This window comes from Drosophila persimilis, unplaced genomic scaffold, assembly GCF_003286085.1.
Source record: "Drosophila persimilis strain 14011-0111.01,24,50 unplaced genomic scaffold, DperRS2 tig00000824-arrow-arrow-pilon, whole genome shotgun sequence".
NCBI classification, from domain to species: domain Eukaryota; kingdom Metazoa; phylum Arthropoda; class Insecta; order Diptera; family Drosophilidae; genus Drosophila; species Drosophila persimilis.
This window is the reverse complement of record NW_020825358.1, coordinates 1012592-1026315: the sequence shown is the minus strand read 5'-3', so window position 1 is coordinate 1026315 and position 13724 is coordinate 1012592. Positions and strand designations below refer to the sequence as shown.

At 45.0% G+C, this 13724-nt stretch overlaps 5 protein-coding genes across 5 annotated transcripts; 2 read left to right on the top strand and 3 right to left on the bottom strand.

The window, feature by feature from the left end:
• Nucleotides 1-224: 224 nt before the first annotated feature.
• On the bottom strand, nucleotides 225-2743 carry LOC6600334 (kinesin-like protein KIF3A). Its single transcript, XM_002025307.2, has one exon. It carries the CDS (start codon nucleotides 2643-2645, stop codon nucleotides 603-605), a length of 2043 nt encoding a protein of 680 aa, XP_002025343.2. The 5' UTR covers nucleotides 2646-2743; the 3' UTR covers nucleotides 225-602.
• A 1367-nt stretch (nucleotides 2744-4110) lies between these two features.
• LOC6600336 (cytochrome c1, heme protein, mitochondrial) lies at nucleotides 4111-5803 on the top strand. Its single transcript, XM_002025309.2, has 6 exons — nucleotides 4111-4285; nucleotides 4598-4645; nucleotides 4762-4910; nucleotides 5002-5134; nucleotides 5207-5500; nucleotides 5576-5803. The coding sequence occupies exons 1-6, from the start codon at nucleotides 4214-4216 to the stop codon at nucleotides 5801-5803; spliced, it is 924 nt and encodes a 307-aa protein (XP_002025345.2). The 5' UTR covers nucleotides 4111-4213.
• A 1400-nt stretch (nucleotides 5804-7203) lies between these two features.
• Nucleotides 7204-10467, bottom strand: LOC6600337 (ubiquitin-conjugating enzyme E2 variant 2). The gene is made up of 4 exons (XM_002025310.2): nucleotides 10417-10467; nucleotides 9218-9360; nucleotides 8246-8371; nucleotides 7204-8154 (listed from the first exon to the last, which is right to left on the bottom strand). The coding sequence occupies exons 1-4, from the start codon at nucleotides 10442-10444 to the stop codon at nucleotides 8014-8016; spliced, it is 438 nt and encodes a 145-aa protein (XP_002025346.1). The 5' UTR covers nucleotides 10445-10467; the 3' UTR covers nucleotides 7204-8013.
• A 692-nt stretch (nucleotides 10468-11159) lies between these two features.
• Nucleotides 11160-12040, top strand: LOC6600293 (probable Golgi SNAP receptor complex member 2). Its single transcript, XM_002025311.2, has 2 exons — nucleotides 11160-11391; nucleotides 11451-12040. Exons 1-2 carry the CDS (start codon nucleotides 11255-11257, stop codon nucleotides 11962-11964), a joined length of 651 nt encoding a protein of 216 aa, XP_002025347.1. The 5' UTR covers nucleotides 11160-11254; the 3' UTR covers nucleotides 11965-12040.
• On the bottom strand, nucleotides 12000-12653 carry LOC6600294 (probable prefoldin subunit 4). Its single transcript, XM_002025312.2, has 2 exons — nucleotides 12567-12653; nucleotides 12000-12457 (listed from the first exon to the last, which is right to left on the bottom strand). The coding sequence occupies exons 1-2, from the start codon at nucleotides 12609-12611 to the stop codon at nucleotides 12086-12088; spliced, it is 417 nt and encodes a 138-aa protein (XP_002025348.1). The 5' UTR covers nucleotides 12612-12653; the 3' UTR covers nucleotides 12000-12085.
• Nucleotides 12654-13724: the final 1071 nt, after the last annotated feature.

Sequence of the window (13724 nt, the reverse complement as noted above, 5' to 3'; positions counted from 1 at the left end):
TATGTATGGGAGCACAGGCCATTGACGTTGTACAGATGGGCTTGCCTTTTATATCTGAAAGCGATTGAGTAAGCAAAAATATTCTGACAGCAGACTGCTGATTCTCCTACGTGCTCAATATCTTTTTGCCGCAGGACCAGTTGAACAGCTCCATCAATGCACGTCAGGGCAAGTAAGAGCCAGCGGTGCCACATCCGTAAAGAGGTCTAACTTTCTTTAAAATATTTTGAGTATAATATTGCTATTTATTTAAAAGCCAAAAGCACATCAATAATATCTTTCTTATGCATGATTTGTGCCTAGGTGTAAAATCTTGTTCCTGCTTAGTCGTATCATAGAATAAATTATAAATTAATGTTAATTGTAGACATATTGCACCGTTGTTCAACCTAAAAGTATGGCCTAAAAAATAATTCAACAAAAACTAAAGACTATAAACGGAAATTCTCTGAGCAAATGAACTTCAAGCCGTAGAAAAGTAAGAGCAGCAACAAAAGAAACCAAAACTGGGCACGTAGCCCGGCTAAAACCTGGACTTGGACTAGCAATGGACCATTGGGAGTGGGAGCGAGATTGAGACTGGAACCGGAACTGGTGTGGCTTCAGTATCGTCGAGCTGTCGTGGGGCGGGGCACACCCGAGGTGCGCGGCCGGGCCGACTTGGATTGGCGCATGGGATTGGAGACGCCGTCTGTGTTGTAGCTGAGATAGACGTGTGAGAGATCGACAAACTCTGGCTCCTTGCCGCTGGACTTGTGGGCCGAGATATGCTTGCGCATGTTGTTGCCCGTGTAGGCGACGCACTTGAGCTGCCACTCGCCAATGTCCTCGTTCCAGTGCGTGTACTGGTTGATCATTGACTGGTACTCCTTGGGCACGTACGAGTTGAGGACCAGCTCGCAGAGGGCCAGCTCCCGGGACAGGCTGCGGATGTTCTCGTAGATGCCCTCCTTCTCGCGCTGGTGCTCCTGCTGCTGGTCGGCCAGCTCCGACTTGACGCCCATCAGCATCTGCATCACACGGTGTATCTTCTTGGTTATCCCTGTGCTGGCATCCTGAAGCGTGGAGTAGCGCTCCTCGATGTCGATGCGTTCGGTGGCCTTTTTCTGCAGCGTTTCCCGCAGCTGTTCCTCGGTCTTTTCGCGCTCGTCCAGCTCGGCAATGGATTGCTCCAGCAGCTTCTCCTGCGTCTGGGCCTTCTCCAGGAGATTTTCGCCACCCATCAGGATCTTTCCCTCAAGGGACACCAGTTTGTTGCGCAGCTGCTCCTGCTCGCTCTTGGCATGCTCGATCTCGCGCAGATGCTCGTCCTTACGCTGGGCCAGCTCCTCTTTCTCCTCGTCGGTCTTCTCGCGTTTCTTTTTCGGCTTCTTCTCGGCCACCTGTACAGTAGAGGACTCCATTTCGATCTCCAGCGGAGCCTCGAGCTCATCGTCGGCGGTGTCCTCCTCCTCCTCAGAGCTCGGCGGCTCCTCCTCGAGGGTGCCCTCCTCCAGCTGCTTGCGCAGGCGGGCAATCTCCTCCTGGAAGTGGCGCAGCAGGGCGTCCTTTGGCTCCTCATTTATATGCATACGATTCTGAATGTTCTTGGCACGGCTCGCATAGCGCAGCGTGGAAATAGTCTCCATATAGTTGCTGTCCGCTGGACTAATGGTGGCACACATCACGGTCTTGGAGTTGCCTCCCAGGGAGTCCTGCAGCAGTCGCGTAAGCTTTGAGTTCCTGTATGGAATGTGCGTGCTCTTGCCATCCACCAAAGCGCTGATGACGTTGCCCAGCACCGAAAGTGAAAGATTGATCTTGGTGGCCTCCTTCAAGCGCTGCCCACTGGCCTGAGTCTTCGACTGCCTCTCCGATCCGGCCAGATCCACCAACTGGAGTTTGCCCATGCGCACATGCTGGACACCGCCTTCGCCCAACTCGCTCCGCTCCACTGTGATGGAGAAGATGGCATGGGACCGAGAGGACTCTTGGTTCATTTTGGTGGCTCCTACGGCGCGATTCTTATTTCCCAATCGCATGATATTCTCCAGATCGTCCGCATTGTGCACCACATAGCCGCTGAGATCCTTGACAAAGACCCCGATGTCGGGCCGCTCTTTCACCTCGAGACTCTTGCTCACATCCTTGCCGAGAAGATCCCGGACCTCTTCGTTGTAGATTTCCATATAGCTAACGCGCACCAGGAACTTTTGATTCTCTCGGGCCTTGGCTATGTGTCCAAAGATGTGGGCAAAAGCATTGGGTATAATTCCCTTTGTTTGGGGCGAGTCTGGATTCCCCGACATTGTGTACGTCTTGCCGGTGCCCGTCTGGCCATAGGCCAGGATCGTGCCATTGTATCCCTCCAGCACCTTGTCCACAATGGGCCGCGCCGTGTCCACATAGAGGTCCAGCTGATTGGAGCTGCCATCGAAGACGTTGTCGAAGTAGTACGTCTTGGGCGGCTCATTGGCTGTCGCGTTGGGCTTCATTACGGTGATGGCCCGGTTGATCTTATCCACGGATATCGCACTCAGGGCTCCAGCAGTCAGCTCATTCTTATCCATGGGCCTCGTCCGCACCACCACACGGACATTTTCGATTTCGTCATCGAGCTGTTGCTGCGGCGGTGCCGTTGTTGCTGCCGTTTCCTCCTGTGGCATGGTGTATGACTTTCTCTTGATTTTTTCCCAATATCTGTCGGCAGTGAGCAACCTTTTCTGCTAACCGCAATTACTGGGAATCGATTAGAATGGATTTTCTTAGCATTTGTTTATGCCCACCGTTGCTATTGACCGCAGATTTATCTTAGCCCGCATAAGCCCCCTCTATTTAAACGCAGAACACCTTGAATTAAACCGCGGAAAGTAAGACTTCTTATAGATCCATCCAATATTTCCTCTTTACTTACAAAAAAAAAGACCCCGATATCTTTCACCTAAACTGCGCTTAAATTCTTTAAGATTCATAATTTTCGTGAAGTGCATTTCAATACCGACTGGTCGACAATGGGTTAATCTATCGCTGTCCATGAAGGGAAATCATATTCATCGACTTTGATGTTCGGTTTAATTATTTCTTGGTAGCTAGAACCCTCAGCTCTGAATAAATAATTTCATCAGATTGATAGACTCATTTTCAACTAGATTGTCTAATTTACAGGACTCCCTTTCATTGAATTTTTTATAAAATAGGATTTAAACAGCGGTCAACAAAAATGGCCAGTTTTTACATTGTAACTACATGGTTACTACACATTTGGAACCAGTTGACTGGAGAGTCGTTAGAGCTGCGCGCCAAAGTGCAATTGTTTGAAAGGAGTGACGAGGACATGAATGCAAACCAGTGGAATAAATTTAGGAAAGTCTTCATGTGATGCCCGGAAGAACAATTCGAGAGATGAAATGATATATAGTCACCCTGGTTGATACGCTCTTGTTTTTGTTTGCATAACCATTTCTGTTATCGATTGGACATCGTTACTTTTTAACGAAATACTTAATTTGATAAAATACCAAATAAATGGGGAAACTAACGATTGCATGTTTTATTTTGGCTAGCCGTTTTTTAATTTTAAAAAAGCCACAATATAACTAAAGTAAATCCCATTGACAAGATAGAAATCAAAGAAATGATTTAGCATTCCATATCTCCGCTTCAAACTGTTAAAACGAACTTCTCCTATAAAATAATGAGTGGAAAGGAATCGCAGGAACGTAAGAAATAAATCGTACAGACGATTGAGGGGAAAGAAAACGTAGGAACGTAAGAAATAAATCCCACAGAAGAGGGGAAAGAAGCGTAGGAACGTAAGAAATAAGTCCTACAAAAGAATGAGGGGAATGGAAGCATAAGAACGTAAGAAATTAATACAAAATGGCTACTTGAAGTTACTCATGACAACAATGATCAAGTGGAAATCTAATAAGAAAAATTATACAATGCAACAGGTTGCCAGAAAAATGTATTAAATTCAAAATTAAAAAAACGTTTAGATTTATTAAATTAAATAATCACCGAAAAAAAAAATACCAAAAACCACCGTGGGAATACGATGAATTCCCACGCCAACGCATCCATTCGCGAGCGAGAGCCGAAGTCGATCAATAGCGAGTAAACATCTGCGAGAGAGCGACGATAGAAACCAGTGCCAGTGGAATAGATAGATTGGCGCTGCCCTTAGAGTTTCCTTACACGACCAGACGACGCAGAAAATTGTACTCCGGCCACCATGGCAGCGACATTGCGAAGATTCCATGGCCTGCGACTGCTAAAGTCCACGCCAGCGCTGAATCTGCAGCAGGTAATACGCCAAGCGCACAGCCATGGGACCAAATTTTCACGGCCCCCGAGCCAGTGGGGACGACACAGCCCCCAAAAAGTGATGTCAAATGGCAAGATTTCCCCTTAATTTCTAAGCAAACGGTTGAAAGGCAATTGTGGGTACGCAAATCGAACGAAAAAGTGCTTCCCATCTGTGATAAGAAATTGCCTTTGGCCCAAGTGCAGTGAGAGGTCGCCCACAGACCACCCAATTATGTAACTCTGTGCGAAAAATCGTATACCTCTGACTTTTGCCTGGGCGAATGCCTAATCGATTGTTCTCTCCTTGCAGGCCAAGAACCTCTCCTCGGCCAGCAGCTGGGCCAACAGCAACAAGAAGGTAAGTCCCGAGTCACCAATCCGACCCGCAGAGCATTTCATAATAGCCGAACGGACCTAACCTCAAAACGCGTTTACTCTCTCTGCCCCTTGCTTCTGTTTGCGTGTCGCGAACAGCTGATCGGCGCTGTGGGTGCCATTACCGGCGGCGTTGGTGCTCTCTTGTTCGCTTTGGAGCAGTCCGTGGATGCCTCCGACGGCACGGTGCATTCCCCTGCCCAGCCATGGAACCACAAGGGCCTCTTCTCCTCGCTGGACCACCAGAGGTAACAACTTTGCCAGAGTTTACTAGAGATTACATTCTTCTTTCGGGGACTTTCTTTACTAAACATGTGGATTCTCTGTCCCCATTTTCAGTGTGCGTCGCGGCTATGAGGTGTACAAGCAGGTGTGCTCCGCCTGCCATTCGATGCAATATATTGCCTACCGCAATCTGGTTGGCGTCAGCCACACCGAAGCTGAGGCAAAGGCCGAGGCCGAGCAGATCACGGTAAGAAATCGCAGAAAAGAGAGAGAGAGAGAGAGATTTACAATTGGCTACATCCTGTATATTCCTGTGCAGGTCAGGGATGGTCCCGATGATACCGGCAACTTCTACAACCGTCCCGGCAAACTGTCGGACTACTTCCCGTCGCCGTACCCCAACGAGGAGGCGGCGCGTGCTGCCAACAACGGTGCCTATCCACCGGATCTGAGCTACATCGTGTCGGCACGCAAGGGTGGCGAGGACTATATCTTCTCGCTGCTGACCGGCTACCATGATGCGCCAGCCGGCATATTGCTGCGCGAGGGCCAGTACTTCAATCCGTACTTCCCAGGCGGCGCCATTTCCATGGCCCAGGTGTTGTACAACGAGGTGAGTGTAGCCGCAGCAGTGGAAAAGGATTGGAGACAGATCTAAATCGAAACCAATTGATATTTTGTTTCGTAGGTCATTGAGTACGAGGATGGCACACCGCCAACACAGAGTCAATTGGCCAAGGATGTGGCCACGTTCCTCAAGTGGACTTCGGAGCCGGAGCACGACGATCGCAAGCAGATGCTGATCAAAGTAATTGCCATTCTCGGCTTCTTGACTGCCATCTCGTATTACATTAAGCGACACAAGTGGTCCTCGCTCAAGTCGCGAAAGATCGTGTTCGTGCCCAAGGAGAAGTAGAAATGTTTGAATTTGATTTGTGGTCTGAAGAATTGCAGTGTTATCTCGGCTTTACCCGACTAATAAAGATAAATCAATTTTAAGCAAAAGAACACACAAAGAAACCCAACATCAACTCCATCGTCGTCAACCACACTACCAAATCAGTGTTCTCCCTACCGCCCAAACCGAATCCACAACAACTATTCGATCTGTGTCAATCCAAAAACAAAAAAATAGCTAAAAACAAATTGGGATCGCCAGGATCAGAGAACGGACGGACGGACGGACCGACAAGATTGAATGGGGATTAAAGATTAAAGTTAAAGTAAAACAGCAGCAGGAAACCTAGCAAAATGAATCCACGGATGATAATATTACATTGATTGTGTATAGAAGCTATAATTCAAATAATGTATTTAAACAAAATATAAAATTGACAAATAAACAGAGATAATTATAGAGGGCAGGAGTTTGGGATCATTGGAGAGGAGAGAGAGGAGCTTTGGATCAGTCTTTAAAGGGTTCTGTGAATGCAGAAAATTTGGGAACAGATTTCTTTCTTCCGCTGCACTCATGCATAAATCTGCCTAGATTTGCAACTAGTCGGCAGGAATATGATAAGGAAATTGCGAGTTATTGGCGGTTTTGTCGTAGCTGACTGACTGATCGCATTGCTGATCGAACTATCATAAGTAGAAGATGATCCAGCTTACCATTTATTCATGCATTTTTAGCGTTTCCCAATTTTTAGTCAGCCCTTGCCAATTTTATAGACAGGTTTTGCAAACGAAGACCGCATCTTAGTTTTCTGGGTCTGTAAAATGCAGAAATATAATTTTAGTTAACATTCACTCAGCGTATAAAGATCACTAATAATTAATAAGATCCTTGGCTGGATCAGTTGTCATTTGTTGAAGAATCTCGAATAAGAGACTCGCAAAAAATCTCAACGGATCTGTACCAATATTCAGGGGTTTTGGAGCATTCTTTTATTGGATTATTAATTGTTTTGTTTAGAAGCTTAAATTAAAGTATTATATTAATCATCGTTCCGCTCGATTTTCTCATCAGTTTATAGTGTGTGTGTGTGTCTGTTTGTGGTTGTTGTGTCTTTCGATATACTCGCATATATATATATATATAAATATATATATATATAAAAGATATTAAAATGGTGTTTTCTCTCGACCCCCACCCACTCGAGTGGGTGGCAGACGATACTACTACTTTCAAATTCAAAACTCAAATCAACTCAAAATGATTGATTTTCGAGATCCTCTTTCGGATTGCTCTACAGAAAGTTCTCGTCGATTGGTTGTTGTTTCTTGTTTTATTTAAATTAATATATATATTTTGTTTTATGTATATAATTAATAAATTTTTAGTTTAGGCAAAAAACAATAATTACGCATCTCCTCTCAAAGAACCCGGGCTGCTGCTCATCCATCTCTCGTTTTAGAAATGCATGCGCCTGCCTGCCTGTTTCTCATCTCTTCTCTTTTCTTTTCATTTCTCTGCTTTTCGATTAGTTTACGTTTACGTTTACGCTTACTTTTTTACGGATTTACTTTCCCCTCCTTTTGTATTTATTTTGTTGCAAAACTCTGTGTATGCGCGTGAGTGAAGTAATTAAATAATAAACTGAATTTCGGTTCGTTTTTCGTAGGCTTTTTGTTGTTGTTGTTGTTGTTGTGTGTTCTACTTGTTGCTGGTTTTGTGGTTCTGTTGTGGTTTTTGTTTCTTAGCTAAGAAGGGAGGATCGTTGTTGTTGTTGCTGCTGCTGTGGGGTCTCGCTGGCCGGCTGGCTGGGTGGCTGGCTTGGGGAGTAGAAGTAAAGTAACCAAACACATGATGACAGTAGTTTATGACGGAAGGGACGACGACGACGACCATTATAGTGACGTGTTTGTTTGCTTTGCTGATCTTGTTACTTATAGTATAACTTGCAATTGGTTTTTGGTTGCCGTTGCTGCAAGCATCAACGGGCCACATAACCACTCGCTTCTCATTCATCATCTTCTCAATCATCTCCGCGGCTGCCGCAGCTCAGAGGCGCATGCCACATGCCACACACAGCTTGCTTCTGTATAGATTCATGGCTGTATAGATTCCGGCTGATATTGTTTGCTGGTGTTGCTCTGCTGTGAGTGTGTCTGTGGGGGCTCTGGCTCTGGTTGTTTCTGCATCTGCCGGGGTTGCTGTTGGTGTTGTTTGCTGGATGTTGTCGACTAAAAACAGCTTCCTTCTGGCGGCTGTGCCAGCTTCAGGTTCTCTTTCATGGTCATAATCCTACGGATTTCCTGCAGCATCGTTTTTATAGTGTAATCACGACTCCAGCGGGCCAACATGGGCACTGATCTATGATCAACCTGTGGGAATTCCATTCAGTTATTATTCAGTATAGTATAATTGATTGTAATTGCAATTGCAATTGCAATTGTGTTTTGTATTTTCACTTACCACGCCATTGTTCTGGTTAATGCAATTAATATTAACTTTAGTTAAAAATCTTAGCGTGGGCGGCTCATCCGGATAGCGTTCGTTGCACTCAATCTTTAGTGAATACATTCGATTCTCAAATGGGGTCTGCAAGCAAAAGATTATCCAATTCCCAAGTTAGCAAGTGAGCTCTGCTCTCCACTATAAACAAATCCATTCAACTCTTAAAACGGTTTGTAATTACGGTCATGGCAAGTGTCGATGAGTCAGCCATCAGCCCAGCCCCCGTCCCCTTAGCCTTATTGCAGCCAGACTCTGCTCTGCTCTGCTTTGGAGAGGTCTCCCGATGAATCATGCAATGGCGCGCGCAACATTCCACGACTGTACAAATATTTATTGCATATTTATGAGTTGAAACTAAGCAGAAGGATCGTGTTTGTATAGCCTTGAGTTGCAAAGTGTAGGAGATCCCAAACAGCGATTGCAATTTCATATATTTAATGCTGTAAACGACTCTAACGACTTTTAGATAGTTGTATGTAAGATCTCTTGAACTATTCCTATCTGAGAGTGAATTATTTATCATTTGGAAGGGGAATATTTCTAGGAATCTATACAATCTATATCCTTGGCATACTTTATCTTTACTGAGTCCATAACAGATAATAGATCGCATTGTCTTCTTCCAGTGACTTTTACAACATCTGTCGCTCTCTTTCTTATTGATATAGAGCTACTCCTACCAGCTACATAGCTAATATGTACAGATTCTCTACTCATTGAGGACATTAATCAGTCGGAAAATATGAAATTTGCTAACTTTCATTACACTCTCGCAATTTACGCAATCAAAATGATAAAATTTCAATAATCCAACCGAAAGAACTGATAAGAAGCGTCCGTGCATGGGTCTTATCAAGTGACGTATCCAACATGGAAATGGTTCCAATCGGAACCAATCTTTCGGTCGTGTGCAGGAGGAAGGACACTTACTCTAGGCGGACCAATGATCATGCCGATCCAGTAGGTGAGCGTCATATCATCGTCGTTCTCCAGACCCCACGAGATGGTGCCATCGCCTACACCCTTCTGGCCCTGATCCAGCTCCTCCAGTAAGCGGAAATTTCGTGGCACCACTGCAAGAAAGAACAAGAGCTCGAATCAAATCGATGACATAATAAATTTCCATTGAAAACTTTTTGCAAATAACTCAAAATGATGGCCCACACACAGCACCGCCGTCCGTCGTCAATCGACGACGTTCCAGCAGCGTGTTTTCTGCTTCCCTTCCTATGGCTATGCCCTGCGCTCACCCCGCCACCTACGGTCGGGGTCATATGGGGACGTGCTGCTGCTGCTACTACTACTGCCGCTGCTGCTGCTACTGCTACCGCTGCTGTTGTTGTTTGCTCTTTGCGTTGTTTTTCTTTTCGCCCGTGTGACTCTTTGCACGCATTTTCGTATGTTTGAAGGGTGCAGAGCAAAGAAAAAAATTATGAAGAGACTAAACACGAAATAAAATCATATCCCAATAGAGGAAGGGTGTGGTGGGAGAACCTAGTCAGGTCCGGCTACCACCCCATCCCACCCCACCCAAATTGCAGACATAATTTTTGCATTTGCAAAAACAATTTCAAGCAAATGAAATTTGCAGCTAATTTAATTAAAAAAGAAGCAGATTGGCCAGCAGCAGAAGCCGCAGCAGCAGCGACAGAGTGAAAAACGCACGGAACGCCAGAGTGCGGTGCGGAAGAGGAAGAAAAAAACAAGTAAAAAGGAACACAGCAAAGGGCAAGCGGCGACGACGGGCAAGAGGGGGGTGTCGTCGACCGAAACTGTCAAGTCACGAAGCGAAATTACTGCAATTCTTGCATTTGAACTGGAGTTTTGAGCACCAGACAGAGCGGCGTGGCTGGCCCTGATCAATCCAATAAGAAATTATAATCACACCGCACTCGCGGCCTGTCTTTTATCGGCTTTCGCAGTGCCTGTTTTTGCCTCTGCTTTCTTTTCCATTTTCACACGGCCCTGGCCGCAGAGACGGCGACAGGGTGGCGTTTTTTCGCTTCTTTCGCCAGAAAAACCGATTTTAACGCGTCAGAAATGTGGCTCACATATTGCCAGTATATTTTCGCACGTGCTTGATGGGTTTATTCCTTTGCAAATAGTTATTTTAACAATTATTTTCTTACCAACGCCGGTACTTGATGTATTCGCCATTGTGGATGTTAACAGTGTGACGGCAAGAAAATCAGTGTGACCGTATAAAAACATTGACATGCAATGAAATACTGATTTCTAAAATCCATAAAAGGTTTTTCTCAGCTGATTTAAGCTCGATACTCAGATTCAAAAATGCCTAAAAAGGATGACTGGTAACTTTCCTTTTACTCGATGTCAGTAATTCGCGCGTGCTCACGTTTCATTCATCAGGATTGGATGAACTTAACCCACTTAGCCGCCTTCTATTTAAGCCGGTGTAAAACTTGAGTTAAAGCGAGGAAAATAATGTTTCATGCAAATTCATCTTAAAAATCCATCCTTTCCCTTTACTAAAAAAAACGAGCACCATATCTTTCAACTAAACTGCAATAAAATTGTTTCAGCTTCATTATTTTTGTGTAGTGTATTTTTATACCTACTGGTCCACAACGGGCTAAACGTTGGCAAAAATATACCAAATACATGAAAATAAAACTTACTAAAACTAAAACAGTACGCTAATTGTATATAAAAGGCCCCAAAAGAAAAGCAATTTTCTAACAAAATTAAGGTTCGATTTGTGCTTGAGTAATTCGAAGCAATAATTCAAATAGATCGTGTACAATAAATAAATATGTCCCCTGGCAAAGGCAACGCGTTAAATACCAAAACAAACATGCGCAAATATACCAGAACGCGTGACAGCTGCTCTGCCGCAAACTGCAACGCGTCAGCTTTTTAAATGAACGAGTACATTTCCATACAAATTATTAATTAATTGGCAACCAGGTGGCACTCTATTAATGCAGGAGCACTATAACATTCGCCATGGAATCCCTGTACCATCAAACGAATAACACCGTCAAGGAAATCGAGCATGCCTTTCAGCGGCTCGGCCAAATTAGTACCCAGGAGGCGCTTGACGTGGAAAACTCAATTCAATTGAAAATAACGCAAGCCAATTCGTGAGTCATTTGAGTCCTATTGCATAGACCCCCCGCTATAATTTCGCCACATCCACCAGCAATTGCGACCGGCTGGATGTGCTGCTCTTCAAGGTGCCGCCATCGCAGCGTCAGAGCTCGAAGCTACGCGTGGATCAGCTCAAGTACGACCTCAGACACCTGCAGACATCGCTGCAGCATGCCAAGGACCGCCGGCAACGCCGGGAGCAGGAGATCTCGGAGCGTGAGCAGCTGCTGAACCATCGGTTCAGTGCCAACAGCACGCAACCGGAGGAGACGTGCCTGCAGCTGGACTACGATCTGCAGCACCATACGCAGCTGGGTAGTGCTCACAGAGGAGTGGACGACATGATCTCGTCGGGCAGTGGCATACTCGAGAGTCTCATATCGCAGCGCATGACACTGGGCGGAGCGCACAAGCGCATCCAGGCCATTGGGAGCACTCTGGGTCTGTCCAATCATACAATGAAGCTGATAGAGCGCCGGCTGGTGGAGGATCGAAAGATATTTCTGGGGGGAATGCTGGTCACGTTACTGATCATCGGACTGATTATATACTTCTTAGTGCTGTAGTGAAAGGAAAAGGGAAGAAAGAGCATTCGCATTCGTTGAGTTTAAATTAAATGTACTCTATTTTGTAAATGGTAAATGCCAGAGAATTGTTTTCAACTGAAGACTGGGTGTGGGGCTGCGCCTAGTCGTCGTTCTCCAGCGAGATGTTACTACCGAAGCGCTGGTAGAGATGCGCCTTCAGCTCGTCCATTTCCACTTTGATTGCCTTGGCCTTAGCCTCAATGCTGGCAATCTCTTTAATGACCATATCCTTGGTCTCTGCCAGCAGCTCCTGCGTCTTGCCCAACTTGTGTGACAGAAATACCTCTCCCACCATGAAGGGAATGTCTTCGTCCTCGTCGAACAGTTCAATCTCGTCTAATGCCTCCTCCACGCACTTCAGCTCGTTCTTCTTCACGTCCAGCTCTACCTTGAGGTCATCCATGCGAGCATTGTGCTTGGCAAAGCGATTGATGCGCTGCTGATCCTCGAAGGAAATGTGTACATCATCGTGCTATGGGTTGGGAACGATGGAAAATATGTGTAGGAGTCACCGCAAAGTGAGGTTACTTGTCGCCGCCAGCTGTTTGGCCAGCTCCAGCGGATGATTCACTGGCACTTACGTTCTGGAACACCTTGTTCGCAGTGCTTGCTACTTTAGCGGCCATTTTATATTGCTTTATTGTAGATTTTACAAATAATTTAAAGAATTTTACAAACAGTTGCTTGGCTAGATTTTACTTTTTGTAGTTTAGGTGTTGGCTAACGTGGAAACTGGAGGCCGTTAGCGAACACTCTTAAAAATGGTTCCATTTATGGCCGCTTTTAAGTGGCGCCTGTAGGTGGAGCCACGCGTCAAAGTCAAAAAGGATGTAGTTAGCGTGTACTAAATTTATACAGGTTTTACATACAAAAATAAATTAAAGAATATTAAAAAAAAAAAACAAAAAAAATTATACGAAAATATCGAAATTATTAAACATGCCTGCTATTATCTCTCTGAGATGGCATTCATTATGTCCATTTCCTGTGTAGCTAATATTCCATTTATTTCCGAAATTGATTTGGGCCCGAATCAATCCCAACACAAAACTGATTAGCCATGTTATGGCTTCCTTGGCTGGCCAATCATTCGATTCGATTCGACCACTAATTGTCTGCACATGTTGCAAATTACGCAAAAACTAATAAATAATTATGGTTAATCGCAATAATTAAATGGAATTTCTTCTCTCACTTGAATGCAATTAAATTTCCGTTGGCAGCTTAGGAGAATCGCGTTAACACCTCCCGCCACCACTCCATACCATACCACCCCCAAACCCGATGGGTGGGAAAATGGAATATCTCGGATGAGGAGAACGGAGAACGGAAAATGCATTTGCCACTTTCATTTCCCTTTTGGAATATTATCAGAATATGCAAATGCAATTAGACATTAAATGCGAGGCGGGACAGAAGAGAGAGTGTTAATATCCTGGAGACGACTTTGGTTTAGTTTGCTGCGGATTTGCTTTTCCGCTCCTCCGCTCCGCCGCCCTTTCAGCCCCGTCCGCTTTTCCTCGAAAAGCGAAAATCCCTCTGGGCATTGTCATTTTACAAATTGGAATCATTTTGGTTTAAGGCAAAGGCAAATATTTCCATTTCTGCAAACAGATGGTATGGAAAGTCACTTCTGGCCTACAATTCTGTTTTGCCCGTTTGTATGTAAATTAAGGCCTAATTTATTGAATTTGCATCGGGATCCAATGCAATTTCAGTCGAGATTTAAAAGAGAGAGA